This window comes from Mus musculus, chromosome 7, assembly GCF_000001635.26.
Source record: "Mus musculus strain C57BL/6J chromosome 7, GRCm38.p6 C57BL/6J".
In the NCBI taxonomy this organism is placed as follows: domain Eukaryota; kingdom Metazoa; phylum Chordata; class Mammalia; order Rodentia; family Muridae; genus Mus; species Mus musculus.
Genome location: NC_000073.6, coordinates 14,408,072 through 14,430,179, shown reverse-complemented (window position 1 = coordinate 14,430,179; position 22,108 = coordinate 14,408,072). Strand labels below are relative to the sequence as shown.

Sequence of the window (22,108 nt, the reverse complement as noted above, 5' to 3'; positions counted from 1 at the left end):
TTAATTTTTTTTTAACTTTGAGTTCTATGGTGACCTATAACTTAGAAAAATATATTTAGTATTGGATAGTGTAGTCATTCCAAATGAACAGAGAGAAGGCCTGACTTCCTTTATGTATTTGTTATTTTCTGTGTTGATATAAACTAAATCCACCATATTCATTGTTATAGGCAATATTTTTCAACTGAGGCACACTTCAGCCCCTCACTGTGGGAAAGTAGTTGATGCTCTACATAGAACCAGATTCCAACCCTCTTTTTGCTGTATTCCATGTTAAGGTCTTTCAATGATTTATGTGCTCTTGTGAATTACATAATATTATTTCTGCTTCCATCAACTATGCTGAATTTTTAGGATCTTGTCTATGTTATTTTCTGACAACCTACATTGACCCCACTCACACATACACATACATACACACACACACACACACACACACACACATCCCACACACACACGTACAATATGAATTTATTATACACATACACACCACACACACACACACACACACACACACACACACACACATATATATATATATATATATATATATATGTAATTAAACAGTGTTTAAAACTGAGTCAATTTAGTGTTACTTAGATGTATATTTGTTTATTATTGACCAGTAGGTTTTGGACAAGCCAGTTGAAGATGTACATGGGAACAATTGGTTTTTTAACAGAAAGCAGCCACTATTGCTAGAAGGAACACAGAGATATAAAAGAAGGATTTTCTCAAGAATAACTGACTGTAGAGTATATTCTTGGTACAGTGATGTCTACCTGAAGATGAGTTGTTGCATACACACATACACACACACACACACACACACACACCACAAAAATAAACAAAAACTCTCATGTGTTTTATTCATATTATGTCTATTTGACATCAGCTACTATGAAATGGTAATAGTATACATGAATTGTGAAAATACCTCCTCTTGACTTGTCAGCAATCAAGTATAGAGGGCATTTTTTAAAATATTAATAGATATGGTAGCACCCAGGGCAGTATGGCAGTTGCCAAATCTAAGTACATAGTCATGTGTTGTACAGTGAACCAGATTTTGCAAGCCATGAGGAGCAATGCATGAATCCAAAATCTTCCATGGCCTCTTCAAGTCTAAGAAGAGCTGACTCTTAAAAGCTGACTCTCAGTAGAGTCTACTATGTTCTTTGCTCTTAAGAGCTGACTCTCAGTAGAGTCTACTATGCAACAAGTGTCTTTACTAAATATAAAATTGTTTTCAGTAGAAATCTATTTCAGATTTTAGAAAATTGGCATACTCTTCTTTTGGAGGGAGGATAGACACACACACACACACACACACAATCTTGGGATGCTCATATAGACATGTGTATTATAATATTGTCTGTCCTATGTAAGCTGTGGAATGTTCTTAGTAAGTGTGAGAAAAACTTGAACAGATGATGAAGTATTCAGTGGAACTCAGACGAGTTTTATTTTCATCTTCTACTGCTGTTGAGCTTCCTTTGGCTTTCTCCATTTACTGTCTTCTGGTTCTTAACCTAACATCCCTCTCTGACCTGGTAGACTGAAGCCAAAATAAACCATTCCCCGCTACGGGTTTTTTGGTCATGTTGATATTAATTGCAGCAAAAGACAAACTAGGACATGTAACATAAAGACTTGGAAAATAATGTTGACAGGGTCCTAAAATAGAAGAATGTAATATCCTTTCTCAAGTTGTCCTTTGCACTCAATTTCTCAAAGGAGGAAAAGTAAAAAAAAAAATAGTTTTGATGTCAATATGTGCAATGTTTTATATAAAACCCACACTCACACATGTGTCTAAAAAAGTAATGTTAGTAAATGAATGAGTGAATGAATGAATCAATAAATTAATGAAGATTTTCTTAAACATCCCAAACTCTATTTCAAACAAAACACAGCAGAACGACCAGGAATTCGCTGACATGAGACACCTTTTAAGAGCTTCATCAATGGACAGAGCTTATATCAAAACTAAAGCCATCAGCAATCATCATACTAGTTCTCTGGATTGTGTTAGTCTTTCTATTTTTAAGAAATAAGGTTCATATATTATTCATTTGCATGTATAATGCTATGACAAAAATGTAACAATATATGTTTGTCTTCAACAGCAACTTGATTTCTTAACCAATGAGGCAGAAACACTGATCATTGTGTCCTCACTATAAAATTGAGACTCAAAGCACCTGTGTGCATCTCCAACAGAAGAGGTCAAACAGATAAATTCCCAAAGCTCACGATCATGACAGATGAATTTCTGTGGATAGAAGGGATACCATTCCCTACAGTTTACTACTCACAAGAAATCATAAGAGAAGTACGTGACAGGTTTGTGGTAAGGGATGAAGACACGATCATAGTGACTTATCCAAAATCAGGTATGTATAATGTTTTTCTCTTCTGGTCGAGGATTGAAGCAAGGATTTTGTGCTTGCTAAGCAACTACTTTTCATTTGGCTGTATGTAAAGACCCAATCATGTCAGGAATTAGGAAAGTGAACTATCAACTCCAGAACTATGGCAGTGTCTTTACTCACTCAAAGAATAAAGGCTGCCTCCTTCTACCTAGCTGTGATCTTTAACTTGGGGGTAACAAACCTTCTAATTCAAGCAGACAGATCCTGTGTGATAGTGTGATATGGCAAAGTGACAGCTCAGGAGAACTTAGAAAGAATTAGTAGAGTCCATATCAACAGATGCAGAGGTAAAGAGTGATTCTCAAGCTCTGTTAATGAAGATATGGGCCTATTTATAAAAACAACAACAACAACAAAAAACAAACAAACAAACAAACAAACAAAAAAAAAAGAAACCTTATAACATGATTAGTTTTAATGCAAGTGTAACCAGTGAAGTAATCAGTAACTGTATTTCATTTTCTAATGATAGTCTTCAATAACAACACAGAGAAACTAAGATTTACTTCAAGCTATATCATTAGCAGAGCAGTTAAATGGGATACCTAATCTGTATACCTCCCATCCAGTTCCCTTGATTCTTGCACATTTTGGTGAATCTGGCTCCTACAGCATTAGGTGTGTTTCCATGATTTCACTGGATGACTTCCATATGGCTCTAAATAGTCTATCTTATTGGATGATCAGAAACATGTTCTCTATCTATCTATCTATCTATCTATCTATCTATCTATCTATCTATCTATCTATCTCTGTGACAACCCAGCTTATTCTAACTTCTGAAAACCCATTGGATTATCAGCATTTATTGACAAGTCAGATAATAAATGTTAAGAGTTGTTTAAACAATCCTGAGAAAAGACACTCTTAGTGTAAGAATTACAATGCCACACCCAGATTTAAACAAGATGTATGCACATTTAAACAACACATGGGTAAACTTTACACAGTGTATAAAAAATTTATGCATTCCACAGTGCAAGAAACCACTCCTAAATGGAAATAAATTGAAGGAATGTACTGCTAATAAATGAATAACAATTGGAGAGTAGGGTCTGGAACAAGGCCTGGAAAATTTGAGGAACTACAAGGACATGGCAGGGAGTTAATAGTAGCATTTCACAATATACAAATTTTGAGGACAGTAGTATGAGGGTTGGATGAAGATTATAATCAAATCCAATAGGAATAATTGAAAGAAATATTTGTGAACCAGCAAGAAAGATCAGTTTTTAAGAGCACTGAGTGCTATTTCAGAGGAACAAATTCGCTGATTGCCACTTGATTTGCACAAACTATGCAGTGCTCAGTTTACTTTCCACCCTCTTGTTGCCTACATGGCATAGAATACATTTGCAACACAAACATATCAAGACATCTAATTGAAAATATAATATAATATGTGGGCTAGAGAAATGGGTCAGGATTTCAGAAAACTATCTTATCTTGTAGAAAACTCTATACTGACAGTAGAGTTCACATGAATCATCAACTCCAGTTGAAAAAGATCAGATACCTGTTCTCATCTCTGAAATTCTGTCACATGTGGCAAATATACATACACTTGGGCACAAATAAACATAGACATAAAATAAAATTAATAAATATTTATGTGTCAAATTTAGTTAAAATAGATTTTGAAGTGAAATTTAGCTGTACATGCCTAAAATTCCAGCAACTGAGTGTCAAGGAGACCTAGAATTAAAAACCATCTGTGTTCTATGAAAATCATCCATGTGACCTAAAGATAACCATTGACATCACCAGAGACATGTATGGCATAACCTAGTGCAGACATTTTTTTAGACATATGGCATTCCTAGAGCTGATGATGAAGCTCATTTTGTAGAGTGCTTCTTGAATATGGACTTGTTCAATTTCTAGAAGAGGTTAAACTGGTCAAAGTTTTACAAGAGAGAAATCCTACAATTAAGCATGTGGAGGAATGCGGAATTGCAACATAAATAGTGCCTACATTGAGAGTTCCATGAAAACCAAGTTTATATAAGACAGCATATGTAACAGAGAGAGGAAAAGGGAGAGGGAGAGAGCCAGATAGAGAGAGAGCCATACAGAGAGACAGTGAGAGGAGGAGGACTATAATTTCTTCTTGGAACTGTCTACAATGCTAGTTTTATATTTTTGTGAGTTCTGTTGAAATGGCTGACCAGTTTTCCTTTTCATTCAGGAACCCACTGGTTGAATGAAATTGTCTGCTTGATTCTGACCAAGGGAGATCCCACATGGGTCCAATCTACAATTGCCAATGAGCGCACACCATGGATAGAATTTGAAAATAACTATAGAATACTAAACAGCAAGGAGGGTCCACGTCTCATGGCCTCTCTCCTTCCCATCCAACTATTTCCAAAGTCTTTCTTCAGTTCTAAGGCAAAGGTCAGTGCTGAAGTATCCAGATCAGTTTGGCCAATACTTATGAACTCTTTTATTTTATTTTTGTTTTAAATTATGTATATGCATATATAGGTACTTATATGTACACACACTCTGCAGATTCTTGAGAACCAGAAGTTTGTGACAAGTTTTCCAGAACTGGAGTTATTCTTCATTATGAGATGCTTTGTAGTTGTGCTGGGAAATGATCCTATCTTCTTTAATAGCAGCACCTTATTTACTCACTGGACCATTGTTGTGAACATTTATGTGCCTACCTTGTCTACCCTTGTCATGGGAAATTGTTGAAGTACTCATATATAACTAGACTTGCTCTGCTACATTGTTAAATTTCTTACTTCCTTTTCTATTTTGGGTGTTTCCTGAGAATTTCAGGCTTTAGTTGATAGTGGTTTATAGATCACAATCAGATAACATGGTGAACAAACATCAAGCCTGGAGAATCTTTGGAAGATTTCATCCCAATAAATTGGTGATGTGGAAAATTAGTATTATACTGTCACAACCACTTTTTGAATAATAAATACTTCTTTTGTGTGTGCACCCAAGCATGTACACATATGTGCGATTATATAGGATGTGTCCTTGCATGTGTATGTGTATTTCTGTGCTGACTTTATCCTCATCTGTGGATGATGGAGGTAGATGTAGGACAACTTCCTTAAGCACTCACTTCTTTACATTTTTGAGAGTGTGTCATTCCTCAAGTCACTCAGATCTCATTTACTCTGGTAGTCTAGCTAACTAGTAAAGTCCTATTATCTGCCTCTCTTCAACCCTCTCCTAGTGTCTACAACTGGCACAGAAAGAAATTTACTAACTGAGATATTTCACTAGATCACAAATAGCCAAGGTTCATAAATTAATTTAACTTAATAACTCAAATAGATAATCTTATTTAATTTTAGTAAGTATATATATGTATATATATACATGTATAAATAGATACTAAGTTAATAATTTTAAAATATATTTATTGAACTTACATTCAATTACTACTTTCATGTGAATCAAAACACCACTATTATTGTTGTTCATTTTATAAACCATGTATTCATATATCAGAATTTAAATGCTCGAGATTGCTATATGTAAGAACTGTTATTACATCCACCAAGTCCAGCTGCCTGTTGAGATTAAAGGCATCCAATTATTATGTGTGACTAAGAGAGAATCATAAGAACCAACCAGGGATACTGAGATCTAACACAGCATGGGTCACTATTAGAAGTGCAACTGGGATATGTTACAGGACAATTTTGTATATATGTAAAGTGAAACGAATATTTATGAAATCCATTTAACTTTTGAAAGCTTATTAAAGATTTACTCATCTTGTGGGCATAATAAAGAATGACCATATTCTTGACTCTCTGTTATAAAATTGCTACATTCAAGGGAAATTTAGCATAATAATTTGTTTAATATACAAAGTAACCAACTGTTAAGAGATCATAGTGTGGCTGTTATCTTGGTACATGACCAGATCCTAGTATTGGGAGGTATTGGAAAGATCAGTGCTTCAACTCACTTCTGTGGCATACTTGAGAACTCTCTACAGTATATGAGATCCTGTAACACAAAACATGCATGCTTGCACACATACACACACACACACACACACACACACACACACACACACACACTCACCAATGTGGGAAATCCATCAATATATAGAAGGGATATTATTAAATTACTTTGGAAATTAAAATGGAAGCATTGAAAATTGAGTGCATATGTTTTCATTGTCTCACTTTATATTGAAGGTGATTTATCTCATCAGAAATCCCAGAGATGTTCTTGTGTCAGGCTATCACTACTTCAATGCTCTAAAACAGGGAAAGGAACAAGTGCCATGGAAAATATATTTTGAGAACTTTTTGCAAGGAAAATGTAAGTATGCTGTGTTTTGTTGATAGAGAAATGTCAATCTTTTGATATGTCTGGACCCAATCAGAACTCTGTGACACACAGACTATGAACCACATCACCACTGCATAGGAGGAGATTGGGTGAGTTACAGGACTGCAGTCCATCCTTGGATTTCCTCATGATTAAACAGTCCATAGATTCCTCTATTTCTGATATTTAATTATATACAGGAGCACACACATTCCAAGCAATTTTCTTTCACCAGCTACAACCCCAGCACTACAATCTATGTCTTGCTTTGAGAAAGGATCTCACTATGAATCCCAGGTTGAACTTGAACTTACTCTGCAGATATATCCCAGATTTATCTGGATTAATTTCTAATTTGACAAGACAAATGAAGGACTATAAATATTCCTAAACTAGCATCTTTTTGATACTTTTGACACTTTGCTCACTCTGGTGCTTAAGAATAAAAATATGTAAGATAAAGATAATATGGACCATAAAGAGAGGGCTCAGAATTAAAGAGTGCTTCCCACACAACCAAGAGGGCCTGAGTGCATCCTATAAGCTGGTGTGATATTCCAAACACATTTGCCCTGAGGCTAGAGAATAAGAAAAGAGAGGTAGGAGGATGCTGAGTGTTGTTAGTTGTTTTTCTTTTGCTGTGAAAAATGGCTTGGCTGAGACAACTTATATAAACTTTTTAATTTGGGGTAATCATCCCAGAGAGATGAGTGTCCATGCTGAGAGAACTGAGCATCAGAAGCAAGAAGCTGAGACTTACATCCATGAGCAAAAACCATTAATGATAGATAACTCATTGAATATGGATATGTGTTTTAAAACCTCAAAATACATCCCACTTGTCATTCTTACTCCAGCAAGGACAATCCTTCAAATTCTACCCAAACAACATTACCAACTTGGATGCAAGTATCAAAACATCTGAGACTATTGGAGCCCTCACATTTGGGGTTTCTGGTTACAGCATGGCTGAGAAATCCAAGAGCTAAACTTATGAAATGACACTTCCAAATAGGAATGAGACTAAGATCCATAAACTGAACATACCACTTACTTTTCCATCTTCTTCCCAGTGTACACAGGCAAAAACATCCATTCACAAACAGACAACACATGTGGCCATACATTATATATAGCAAGAATCAGTAAAATACTGTTTCTACAAAAAGAGTAATATAGAATTAAATTTTTTTGAAAACAGTAAAGTAGAACCAAACATGACAAAGGACAGTATATGTGTAACAGAATGTGATGATTTGTATATGCTTAGCAACACCATTAGGAGTTGTGGTCTTGGTAGAGTAGGTTTGCCACTGTGGAAGACAAATAAAGAGGTGGATGCTCTCAGCTAACCATTGGACTAAGCACGGGGTCCCCAATGGAGGAGTTAGAGAAAGGACTAAAAGAGCTGATGGGGTTTGCATCCCCATAGGAAGAACAACAATATCAACCAACCATGCTCCTAGAGCTCCCAGGGACTAAGTCACCAACCAAGTAGTACATATGGAGGGACCAAAGCTCCAGCCACACATGTAGCAGAGGAAGGCCTTGTCTTACATCAATGGGAGGACAGGCTGTTGATCATGTGAGGCTCAATGGATAATCCAGTGTAGGGGAATTTGAGGGTGGGGATGCAAATGTGGATAGGTGTATAAGGGAATACCCTCATAGAAGTGGGGGAGGGACGATGGGTAGGGTCTTCTGGGGGGGCAGGAAAGGGGATAAAATTTGAAATGTAAATAAATCCAATTTAAAAAATAAAATTGATCTTGGTGCCTGGATCCCTCAGAGAATAGTCTGCACAGGTGAGAGTGTGAACGATAGAAGCTAACAACTTCTGGGACACATGGAAGCCACACAGCTTCTGGGGCATGCCACGATTCAGGCTCCAGGCATCCAGGAACCTTCTGTGCCAGAGGAGAGGTGTCTGCCCCGCCTGGAAGGGATTTGCCGGAGCACCTGGTGGAGCCATATTGGTTCCCAGATCCCTCAGAGACTAGTCTGCACAGGTGAGAGTGGGGATTACAGAAGCTAACAGCTTCTGGGACAGGCAGAAGCAACACAGCTTCTGAGACAGGCCCTGTTTCAGGCCTTCATCTTCTGCCAGGAGGCAGGTCCAAAAGTCAGATATCTGTGCACCTTCCCTGGAGGAGGAGAAATTGCCTGCAGAGAGTACTCCGCCCACTGAAACTCAGGAGAGAGCTAGTCACCCACATCTGCTGATAGAGGCTAACAGAATCACAGAAGGAATAAGCTCTAACCAGAGGCAACTGAAACAACTAATTCCAGAGATTATCATATGACTAATGCAAACATAAGAATCTTACTAACAGAAACCAAGACCACTTACCATCATCAGGACCCAGCACTCCCACCTAAGCCAGTCCTGACACACCTGAAAAAGCTAGACCTAGATTTAAAAGCATATCTCATGAAGATGGTAGAGAACATCAAGAAGGACTTTAATAACTCACTTAAAGAAATACAGGAGAACACTGCTAAAGAGGTACAAGTCCTTAAAGAAAAAACAGGAAAACACAACCAAACAGGTAGACGTCCTAAAAGAAAAACAGGAAAACACAACCAAAAAGGTGATGGAATTGAACAAAACCATACTAAAACTAAAAAGGGAAGTAGACACAATAAAGAAAAACCAAAGTGAGGCAACTCTGGAGATAGAAACCCTAGGAAAGAAATCTGGAACCATAGATGTGAGCATCAGCAACAGAATACAAGAGATGGAAGAGAGAATCTCCGGTGCAGAAGATTCCATAGAGAACATGGGCACAACAATGAAAGAAAATGCAAAATGCAAAAAGATCCTAAGTCAAAACATCCAGGAAATCCAGGACACAATGAGAAGACCAAACCTACGGATAATAGGAGTAGATGAGAATGAAGATTTTCAACTTAAAGGGACAGCAAATATCTTCAACAAAATTATAGAAGAAAACTCCCCAAACCTAAAGAAAGAGATGCCCATGAACACACAAGAAACCTACAGAACTCCAAATATACTGGACCAGAAAAGGAATTCCTTCCAACACATAATAATCAGAACAACAAATACGCTAAATAAAGATAGAATATTAAAAGCAGTAAGGGAAAAAGGTCAAGTAACTTATAAAGGCAATTCTATTAGAATCACACCAGACATTTCACCAGAGACTACGAAAGCCAGAAAATCCTGGAAAGATGTTGTACAGACACTAAGAGAACACAAATGCCAGCCTAGGCTACTATACCCAGACAAACTTTCAATTACCATAGATGGAGAAACCAAAGTATTCCATGACAAAAGCAAATTCACATAATATTTTTCCACAAATCTAGCTCTTCAAAGGATAATAACAGAAAAAAAAAACAATACAAGGACAGAAACTATGCCCTAGAAAAAGCAAGAAAGTAATCCTTCAACAAACCTAAAAGAAGATAGCCACAAGAACAAAATGCCATCACTAACAACAAAAATAACTGGAAGCAACAATTATTTTTCCTCAATATCTCTTAATATCAATGGACTCAATTCCCCAATAACATGACATAGACTAACACACTGGCTACACAAACAGGACCCAACATGTTGCTGCTTACAGAAAACCATCTCAGGTAAAAACACAGACACTACCTCAGAGTGAAAGGCTGAAAAACAATTTTCGAATCAAATGATCTGAAGGAAAAGCTGGAGTAGCCATCCTAATATCGAATAAAGTCGACTTCTGACAACAAGTTATCAAAAAAGACAAGGAGGGGCACTTCATACTCATGAAAGGTAAAATCTTCCAAGAGGAACTCTCAATTCTGAATATCTATGCTCCAAATGCAATTGCAGCCACATTCATTAAAGAAACTTTAGCAAAACTCAAAGCACACCTTGCACCTCACACAATAATAGTAGGAGACTTCAACAGAACACTTTCATCAATGGACAGATCATGGAAACAGAAATTAAAGAGGGACACATGGACACTAACAGAAGTTATGAATCAAATGGATTTAACAAATATATACAGAACATTTTATCCTAAAACAAAAGGATATACCTTCTTCTCAGCACCTCATTGTACCTTCTCCAAAATTGACCATATAATTGGTCACAAAACAGACCTCAACAGATAAAAAAATATTGAAAATGTCCCATGCATCCTATCAGGTCAACATGGACCAAGGCTGATTTTCAATAACATCATAAATAATAGAAAGCCAACATTCACGTGGAAACTGAAGAACACTCTCCTCAATGATACCTTGGTCAAGGAAGGAATAAAGAAAGATTTTAAAGACTTTTTAGAGTTTAATGAAAATGAAGCCACAACATATCCAAATTTATGGGACACAATGAAAGCATTTCTAAGAGGAAAACTCATAGCTCTGAGTGCCTCGAAAAAGAAACTAGAGAGAGCACACACTAGCAGCTTGACAACACACCTAAAAGCTCTAGAACAAAAGGAAGCAAATTCACTCAAAAGGAGTAGATGGCAGGAAATAATCAAACTCAGGAGTGAAACCAACAAAGTGCAAACAAGAAGAACAATTCAAAGAATCAACCAAAGGAAGAGCTGGTTCTTTGACAAAATCAACAAGATAGATAAACCCTTAGCCAGACTCACTAGAGGGCACAGGGACAGCATCATAATTAACAAAATCAGAAATAAAAAGTGACACAAAACAACAGATCATGAAGAAATCCAAAACACCATCAGATCCTTCTACAAAAGTCTATACTCAACAAAAGTGGAGAACCTGGATGAAAAGGACAAATTTCTAGACAGATACCAGGCCAAAGTTAAATCAGGATCAGGTTTATTAGCTAAACAGTCCTACATCCCCTAAAGAAATAGAAGCAGTCATCAGTAGTCTCCCAACCAAATAAAGCCCAGGACCAGATGGGTTTAGTGCAGAGTTCTATCAGACCTTCAAAGAAGATCCAATTACAGTTCTTCACAAACTATTCCACAAAATAGAAGCAGAAGGTACTCTACTCTATTCATTCTATGAAGTCACAATTACTCTGATACCTAAACCACAGAGAGACCCAACAAACACTGAGAACATAAGACCAATTTCCCTTATGAATATCGATGCAAAAATACTCAATAAAATTCTTGATAACCAAATCCAAGAACACATCAAAACAGTCATCCATCCTCAATAAGTAGGTTTCATTCCAGGGATGCGGGGATGGTTTAATATATGGAAATCCATCAATGTAATCCACTTTATAAACAAACTCTGAGACAAAAAACACATGATCATCTCCTTAGATGAGGAGAAAGCATTTAACAAAATCTAACCACCTCTCATGATAAAACTCTTGGAAAAATCAGGAATTCAAGGCCCATACCTAAACATGATAAAAGCAATCTACAGCAAACCAGTAGCCAACATCAAAGTAAATGGTGAGAAACTAGAAGCAATCCCAATAAATTCAGCGACTAGAAAAGGCTGCCCACTTTCTCCCTACCTATTCAACATAGTACTTGCAGTCCTAGCCAGAGCAATTTGAAAACAAAAGGAAATTAAGGGGATACAAATTGGAAAGGAAGAAGTCAAAATATCACTTTTTTCAGATATGATAGTATATAGAAATGACCCTAAAAGTTCAACCAGAGAACTCCAAAACCTGATAAACAGCTTCAGTGAAGTAGCTGCATATAAAATTAACTCAAACAAGTCAATGGCTTTTCTCTACACAAAGGATAAGCAGGATGAGATAGAAATTATGGAAACAACACCCTTCTCAATAGTCACAAATAATATAAAATACCTTGGTGTGACTCTAACTAAAGAAGTGAAAGATCTGTATGATAAGAACTTCAAGTCTCTGAAGAAAGAAATTAAAGAAGATCTCAGAAGATGGAAAGATCTCCCATGCTCATGGATTGGCAGGATCAGTATAGTAAAAATGGCTATCTTGCCAAAAGCAATCTACAGATTTAATGCAATCCCCATCAAAATTCCAACTCAATTCTTCAACCAATTAGAAAGGGCAATCTGCAAATTTATCAGGCAGATTTCTGAGTTTGAGGACAACCTGGTCTACAAAGTGAGTTCTAGGAAAACCAGAACTACACAGAGAAACCCTGTTTCAGAAAAAAAAAAAAAAAAAAAAAAAAAAAAAAAAAAAAAAAAAAAAAAGAGTTGTCTTGGTCATGGTATCTATTCAAATCAGTAAAATCCTAAGAGATAGAATTAGGCTAGGAATCATCTAAAGGAGATATAGAAACACCTCAGCCTTTAAGAGTGCAACCTACTCTTGTAGAGGACAAAATAGAGTCCAAAACCCATGATGGATACTTTAAAGTGTTTGATAACTCCAGCTATATGACTCATGTAAAAGCCTCATGGGGTTCATTGCTTTTGATAGCACACACATATACAGGACCACAGAACAGCTTAGCCAAGGGAATAAGCCAATTTTCTGTGTTAAAAGAGCCTATCTGAGTAGCAAAAATTGAAATCAATTGAGAAAGTCACCTGATGTCACTTTGGACCTCCTTACACATGCATGATCTTGTACCATACTGAAACACACATACATGTGCACCCCAATCAAATTACCATGCAAGAAATTTATCAGAAACACAAAAATGTTTTGGAATAAGATACCAAAATGGAGCTTTCTCCTCAGAATCAGCTGAGGTACTTCTCCAGAAAGAATTATTAAATGCATAGGATGCTTATATGTCCTCTATTGAAATGCCTACTTTTATACACACACACACACACACACACACACACACACACCTGCTGCTGTCACTTTCCTTTTAGTTTTTATGACACCCTGCCCCTTATTTCTGTGAGATTGAGAATATACTGAGATTGACATCACAATTTCCCTTTATATATCTATGTGCATAATCTGTATAATACTGTATGCATAATATGTATAGTATATATAATTTTTATGTAAAATGCCACTTTTGAGTATGCATCCATGCAGTGGACTCTCCGTGAAGGAAGAAGCACTTAACTTTTCATGCAATGTAATTCTTAGGGATTATGTTCATGTCATCATGCTTGGCAACATGCATCTTTAAACACTGAGCTATCTATCAGGCAATAGACACCTGTTGTATATTTTTAATCTCGACGTTCTGGCCTCTTCTGTACAGCATATTTTGGATCATGGTTCGAACATGCATGTGGCTGGATATCCCTGAGGAAAAGAGAAAACATTCTAGTGTTAAGTTATGAACAGCTGAAAAAGGTAACCACCATTTCTATAGTCACCACTGTGCCGCCTATCATCTGACTCCATGTAATAGTCCCTATTACTCAGTGTCCCCAATATACTTACCACATCAATGCTTGGTTTAGGAAGAATCATAAGGGTTACTTATGCTCATTCCACTAGTCTGCTTCTATAGGCTCCTTTACAAGTTCCAGGTTTTTTTTCAGGTCTTTCTAGTTGTAACAACCTAAATTAATTTTCTCATGTGTTAAGGTGCTAAAGATACCTCTACTTGTATTTTCACATATAAATATTTCTGTGATGATGCTAGGGAAGTTTGCCCATTAGGTAAGTATACTTCATTTGCCAGCCATTGAATCCAAGTTAGAATACCCAGCACTGACAGAAAAGTCCAAGAATAACTTTGTATGATTGGAAATTCTTCATTGGAACTGTATATATAGGTAGAGAATTTAAACTCTAAGGTGAGTCTGACAAAAATTGAGTGCAAGTGAGAGCGAGAGCAAGAGATCAAGAGAGCGAGAGAGCGAGAGAGCAAGAGAGCAAGAGCAAGAGAGCAAGAGAGCAAGCGAGAGAGTGAGAGCAAGAGAGAGTGAGAGAGAGCGAGAGAGAGCGAGAGAGCGAGTGAGAGAGAGTGAGAGAGAGCAAGAGAGAGCGAGAAAGCGAGAGAGCAAGAGAGCGAGCGAGAGAACGAGAGAGCAAGAGAGCGAGCGAGAGAGCGAGAGAGCAAGAGAGCAAGAGAGTGAGCCAGAGAGTGAGCGAGAGAGAGAGTGAGAGAGAGCAAGAGAGAGCGAGTGAGAGAGAGCAAGAGAGAGCGAGAAAGCGAGAGAGCAAGAGAGCGAGCGGAGAACGAGAGAGCAAGAGAGCGAGCGAGAGAGCGAGAGAGCAAGAGAGCAAGAGAGCGAGCCAGAGAGTGAGCGAGAGAGAGAGTGAGAGAGAGCAAGAGAGAGTGAGAGAGAGAGAGTGAGAGAGAGAGAGAGAGAGAGAGAGAGAGAGAGAGAGAGAGAGAGAAGCTTTAGGTTCTGTAAGACACTGTTTTTAGAGTATACGAGATTGGTTGGGAAGAAACTCAGTGAGCTTTACTGGACTCTGCATGTGTGTATCCTTAAGAAACCTGTCTCAAAAATAAGCCAAAAAATATCTTCCCATATAACAAGGAGACAAATCAAACCAAACTAAACAAAAAGACAAAACAAACAAACAACAATAACAAAAAGCCTTAGTGCACATTCATCTAATGCACCCCCCCCACCCGACATGCACAAGCACACAATCTTACAAACACTCAAAAATCTAACACACACACACTTCAGGACACACAATGTTGCCCATTAGCCACCATGCAAATTCAGTTATTCGCACTCATAGTTATTCTCCAGTCTCAGCTTCGCACCTCCTCGGCTCACAGACATGGTCCTCCCATAACTCAATGACTGACTTTGTCAGGTCTTCCTGTGCTGCTTCTTGTGGAGTTTTGTCTTAGATTTAGGGTCTCATGGATCCAGGGTAGTCTCCAACTTACTTTGTGTGACTGGGTACCCTTGAACTCTCCATTCTCTCTGTAACTCCAAAGTGCTGGGAATTTGGTTATACATCAATATGCCAGACTCCTGAACAATTTTTTTTTTACATTTGTTTGCCTCTTCATTGATAATATATATGCATGGATATCTGTGTGTGTTTGTGTGTGCACTCATGTGTGTATGTGAGAAATCATGGAACACAAATTACTAAAGATTTATTTTATTCATTTAATAATATCTTTGATTTTGATGCTCTATCTATATAACAGTGATGATGCTGGTACTCACTATGTAGACCAGACTTGTCTCAAACTCAGAGAAATGTGACTGCTTTTGTTTCCAAAGTCCTGAGATTACAAGCCTACACAACCATATCCAAATGATTGATTTAATTTGTGAGTAGGGTTCGGGAAAGAGTTAGTTGTGGTCCATGAGTGAAAGTACTTGCAGAGTCCAGACAAGGAGATGAATTCTCAGAGTTGGAGTATCAACCAATTCTGAGCTAACTGATGAGAGTTATTGAAACAAAATCCAGGCTCCCTTCAATGGGCATGTGTTGAGCCATTCCTTCGGCCCTCATATGCTTTCAAACAGTGTGTGAATGTATGTGAGTTTGTGAGTGTGTGTGTGTGTGTGTGTGTGTGTGTGTGTGTGTGTGTCTGTGACTGATGGAACCTGTATGTGCTCTTCTATATTTGTTGTCATTGTGGACATGTGGAGGTCAGAGGACAAATGGTGATGTTACTTCTCACTTTTGCTTCCTCTCCCTTGAGCCTTTTCAGCATTCCCAAACCTCATTCCCTTTATTTATTACTTTCATTCTCTATTCTTCTCCTTCTCTTTCACCCTTCTCAATTCCTGTTATTTTGTTGTTCAGGTTCAAATCCCACTGGTATTTTTGTTTTCCTTCAGGATACAAGAAATACCATCAAGAAGATCTGTGAATTCCTGGGAGAGAATTTGGAATCAGGGGAACTGGAGTTAGTTTTGAAGAACATTTCTTTTCAGATCATGAAAGAAAGGATGATATCTCAGTCATGTCTCTCAAATATAGAAAAACATGAATTCATTATGAGAAAAGGTAGAGACATTCTATATTTCTGAGGTGTATATGAATATACATGGAATTTCATGTGATTGGGAAAGGAAGATGACACCAAGTTGGTTTTATGTGTTACCTTATTTAATTTATTCACTTCCTTCTTTCTTTTTTAATAAGCATGGATATATGTATGGTGGGCATACATGATCACAAGTGTTGTGATGCATCCTTGTACAGGTGTGTGTGGGTGTATACATGTGTCCATACTCAAGAGGATTCCTAAAGGAAGTATTGGGTTTCTCCTGCTTTCTCTCTGTTATTCTCTATTTGATAGAGTCCCTCCATGAACTCAAAACAGGATGATTTCAGCTCCTCTTGCTAAGCAAGTTTACCTAAATATCCCCCATTTCTCTATCCTGAGATCTGTGAGCACAAGCTGTTACTAGTCTTGCCCTGCTTTCATATAGGATTTGTGGATCTCAACTCCAGTTCACCCAGGTGAGAAATAAATTATCTGTCTACCGAGCCACCTCTCTCATGCCCATTCTATACTTTAAATCCTTGAAATTTTCATTTATCAAGTATGAATTGCAACATGATATTCTCAAATTTTTTCTATTGTTTCTCCTTATATCTCCTATTCAATTTTAGCCCTTCTATCACCTAAATTATTCTTTCCACTCAAATATATCAAGTGTTATATTTCATTTTCTTCTTCTATGGTTCTTTTTTCCCCTCACAACATAAGCCCACACATATCTCCACGTATAGACATATTAATATTAGGTATGATTTTTTCATATTAAAGAGAAACCTGTGGTTCTCATGTGTTTCTGAAGACTATGTGTTTTTTATGTATTTTTGGTGATATTTTTTTTTTAGCGACTATGCAAGTTGTGACTAAGATGTAATTTACAGCCTCCATAGACTTAGATGATATAAAAATGCTAAGAGAAAAAGTAATATGGTTACAGATTTGCTCCATTAAGTAAATATGTGAATATGCATGCATGCATGTACCTTTGTATTTGTCTCTACGCATGAATGTACCTTTGATAGTGTTTTTGAAGTTATTGGAGATTGAATTGCTTCATGCTCTGAGTGTGTGTGTGTGTGTGTGTGTGTGTGTGTGTGTGTGTGTTGTGTATAAATAACTGCCTCCTATCATTTTTCTCTTCTGCTTGCCAGTCCCCAAACAATTCAAAGAACACAGAGTTCCTCACTTGTGACAAACAGTACCCTGTACTGATTCACTCTTTCAGAGATAAGTCTGCTAAATGATCAAACAAGACACTGACTACCATTAGCAGCAGCCTACATCCATTGTTATCAAAACCAACCTCCATTTGCTCTACCAGTGGTAATCCCCCTCAGATGCTTTTAGCACTAACTGTATCAACTATCCTTCGTTAACCTGGTTTGCATTGAGTATTCCCTTCTGCACTAAAGGGATGGAATATGAGAAGGAATGGAGTTACCCACCTATATGAAAATGAGAAATGACTGAAACAAATCCATCCCTGCTACTCTAAGAAAGAACAGATAATTCACAACAACTGATCTCAGATTGGTTCTTCTTGAAATGATCAGGAGATGATTATCTTTAAAACAGTTATCAAAACTATGGTAACTTTTCCTGCCAAAGGCATAACACCTCTAGTGCAATGTTTAAAAACAAAGAAATGTGATCATTTATTTATATCTGTAGGATCTGCTCAGTTTTAAGTTAGGGGAAAGGGGATCTTTAGGCATCTGCACAGGAATATTGGCACAGTTGAATTAGGAGACAAGCTTGTTCATCAGACCTATCGCAAGATCTGTCTTCACCGTTTTATCAATGTTTTTCAGGCATCACAGGGGACTGGAAGAATCACTTTACAGTAGCCCAGGCTGAAGCCTTTGATAAAGCATTTCAGGAGAAAGCAGCTGATTTTCCTCAAGAGCTCTTTTCATGGGAATAATCAACACTGTGGATCTTATTGGAATACTCTCTATGATTTGTTTTCCTTGTACTTGTTTTTGATTTAAGGATGTGGCATATAAATTGCTAATTAATCTCACATACTGTAGTAATCAAGTATTGTGCTAGAGAAGTGACTCCAAGGATAAAGAATCTTGTTAACGACCATGAGGATCTGAGTTCAATCCTGGCACCAACATAGTTGAAGGAAAGAAGTAGTTCCTGAAATTATTCTTAGACTTCCACAAATGCACCATGATGGCTCCACCCATAAAATTTCTGTAATTAAAATATTTCTTGATGTCAAATCCTTAAATAATGAAATAATTATACAAATTTGATTTCTGAGTGTTTCAGACATTTTAAAGAAAAGTAAAATTCAGAAACAATCATAACTCTGCTCTTGGACCACTTCTGTACACCTCTATGTCTGGCCCTGTGGGTCACAGGTGACTTTCAAATCTTAGTAAGGATTTTCCTAAAATATGACCAGCTGTTGAAAATCCAGGTCATGAGCCTACTCAGTTTTTATGGTTCTCTACTTATGGAAGTAGAAATTTGTACAGTTTGATAAGAAAGAGATTCAGCTGTTTTTGATGTTTCTTAACTTCTCCCACCCCTTTCCAGGGAAGCTTCATGCCTGGACAAGCCATGAAGCAGTAGAGTGCTCCTCATACCTTTGAAGTAGAAAAGATGCCTGCCTGTTTGTGTAACAGGCTGGGGAAGATTCCAATACAGAGCTAATCAGATTGGCCTCAGAAAAAATACTAACTTATTCGTTTTGTTCCTGTCTTTCAGTGTAGAAGACTTCTGTATTTTTTAAAATACAATTTTATTTCTTTCAACGAATTTAAAAAAAAACACCTTTGGAACAACAAGAACAACAAAAGTATAATTACTTCTTCTATTGCTTGCATTGAAGAAATGCTTTAAAGTATCATCATATTTAATATTTCTCCATCATTTCACTTATAATCAATAATGTCGGTAAACAAAAATTAAAAAAAAAACAATCATGACTATTTTTCTTTATTTTTCTTTATTTAATGTCTCTAAACTTTATTATTCAGTCTACTCTGAGAGGTGTAAGTCAAGACTGAGACTTAGTAACTTACTCTGTGGTATTGGGGATATGTAGGCCAAGCTGAGAGGAATACCAGAGACATTCTTCAGTTCTCTGTGGTAGAAGTGTAGGACAGATGATCTACAGAGAGAATAATATTTTTAGAAATAGGAATAAGATGTTTGAGATGGTAAAGGGAAGGTTCATGTGATATGGATGCAGTTTTTATTTATATTCTAAATGATCTGACCTAGACTAGCCGAGTATTTAAAAACAAAATTAGACTATTTCACTCACTCTTCCATCAGAGCCTTTGTCAATGTCTTGGCTTTTTCTCACTTTCAAATTGTCTCATTTTATTTTTCATAGTCAGACGATTAATTTTTTTCCATTTTTTATTAGGTATTTAGCTCATTTACATTTCCAATGCTATACCAAAAGTCCCCCATATCCACCCACCCCCACTCCCCTGCCCACCCACTCCCCCTTTTTGGCCCTGGTGTTCCCCTGTACTGGGGCATATAAAGTTTGCAAGTCCAATGGGCCTCTCTTTCCAGTGATGGCCGACTAGGCCATCTTTTGATATATATGCAGCTGGAGTCAAGAGCTCCGGGGTACTGGTTAGTTCATAATGTTGTTCCAACTATAGGGTTGCAGATCCCTTTAGCTCCTTGGCTACTTTCTCTAGCTCCTCCATTGGGAGCCCTATGATCCATCCATTAGCTGACTGTGAGCATCCACTTCTGTGTTTGCTAGGCCCCGGCATAGTCTCACAAGAGACAGCTACATCTGGGTCCTTTCAATAAAATCTTGCTAGTGTATGCAATGGTGTCAGCGTTTGGATGCTGATTATGGGGTGGATCCCTGGATATGGCAGTCTCTACATGGTCCATCCTTTCATCTCAGCTCCAAACTTTGTCTCTGTAACTCCTTCCATGGGTGTTTTGTTCCCAAATCTAAGGAGGGGCATAGTGTCCACACTTCAGTCTTCATTCTTCTTGAGTTTCATGTGTTTAGCACATTATATCTTATATCTTGGGTATCCTAGGTTTGGGGCTAATATCCACTTATCAGTGAGTACATATTGTGTGAGTTTCTTTGTGAATGTGTTACCTCACTCAGGATGATGCCCTCCAGGTCCATCCATTTGGCTAGGAATTTCATAAATTCATTCTTTTTAATAGCTGAGTAGTACTCCATTGTGTAGATGTACCACATTTTCTGTATCCATTCCTCTGTTGAGGGACATCTGATTCCTTACCAACCTCTGGCTATTATAAATAAGGCTGCTATGAACATAGTGGAGCATGTGTCCTTCTTACCATTTGGAGCATCTTCTGGATATATGCCCAGGAGAGGTATTGCTGGATCCTCCGGCAGTACGATGTCCAATTTTCTGAGGAACCGCCAGACTGATTTCCAGAGTGGTTGTACAAGCCTGCAATCCCACCAACAATGGAGGAGTGTTCCTCTTTCTCCACATCCACACCAGCATCTGCTGTCACCTGAATTTTTGATCTTAGCCATTCTGACTGGTGTGAGGTGGAATCTCAGGGTTGTTTTGATTTGCATTTCCCTGATGATTAAGGATGTTGAACATTTTTTCAGGTGTTTCTCTGCCATTCGGTATTCCTCAGGTGAGAATTCTTTGTTCAGTTCTGAGCCCCATTTTTTAATGGGGTTATTTGATTTTCTGAAGTCCAATTTCTTGAGTTCTTTATATATGTTGGATATTAGTCCCCTATCTGATTTAGGATAGGTAAAGATCCTTTCCCAATCTGTTGGTGGTCTTTTTGTCTTATTGATGGTATCTTTTGCCTTGCAGAAACTTTGGAGTTTCATTAGGTCCCATTTGTCAATTCTCGATCTTACAGCACAAGCCATTGCTGTTCTGTTCAGGAATTTTTCCCCTGTGCCCATATCTTCAAGGATTTTCCCCACTTTCTCCTCTATAATTTTCAGTGTCTCTGGTTTTATGTGAAGTTCCTTGATCCACTTAGATTTGACCTTAGTACAAGGAGATAAGTATGGATCGATTCGCATTCTTCTACACGATAACAACCAGTTGTGCCAGCACCAATTGTTGAAAATGCTGTCTTTCTTCCACTGGATGGTTTTAGCTCCCTTGTCGAAGATCAAGTGACCATAGGTGTGTGGGTTCATTTCTGGGTCTTCAATTCTATTCCATTGGTCTACTTGTCTGTATCTATACCAGTACCATGCAGTTTTTATCACAATTGCTCTGTAGTAAAGATTTAGGTCTGGCATGGTGATTCCGCCAGAAGTTCTTTTATCTTTGAGAAGACTTTTTGCTATCCTAGGTTTTTTGTTATTCCAGAAAAATTTGCAAATTGCTCCTTCCAATTCGTTGAAAAATTGAGTTGGAATTTTGATGGGGATTGCATTGAATCTGTAGATTGCTTTTGGCAAGATAGCCATTTATACAATGTTGATTCTGCCAATCCATGAGCATGGGAGATCTTTCCATCTTCTGAGACCTTCCTTAATTTCTTTCTTCAGAGATTTGAAGTTTTTATCATACAGATCTTTCACTTCCTTAGTTAGAGTCACGC

At 37.5% G+C, this 22,108-nt stretch overlaps 1 protein-coding gene across 5 annotated transcripts in view; it reads left to right on the top strand.

Moving 5' to 3' along the window:
- The window catches only part of Sult2a8 (sulfotransferase family 2A, dehydroepiandrosterone (DHEA)-preferring, member 8), a 36,095-nt gene extending 16,601 nt beyond the window's left edge, over positions 1-19,494 (top strand). For 3 of the 5 annotated variants that reach the window (XM_006540426.2, XM_006540427.2, XM_006540428.1), the window contains 6 exons: positions 2,130-2,396; positions 4,624-4,832; positions 6,617-6,743; positions 13,868-13,962; positions 16,383-16,551; positions 18,361-19,491. In XM_006540426.2, coding sequence (XP_006540489.1) covers positions 2,261-2,396; positions 4,624-4,832; positions 6,617-6,743; positions 13,868-13,962; positions 16,383-16,551; positions 18,361-18,473 — 849 coding nt within the window. In that variant the 5' untranslated portion in view covers positions 2,130-2,260 and the 3' untranslated portion in view covers positions 18,474-19,491. Of the gene's footprint in view, positions 1-2,129; positions 2,397-4,623; positions 4,833-6,616; positions 6,744-13,867; positions 13,963-16,382; positions 16,552-18,360 lie in introns of all 5 variants that reach the window. The other 2 variants (NM_175250.5, NM_001199306.1) reach the window with 1 other exon arrangement.
- Positions 19,495-22,108: the final 2,614 nt, after the last annotated feature.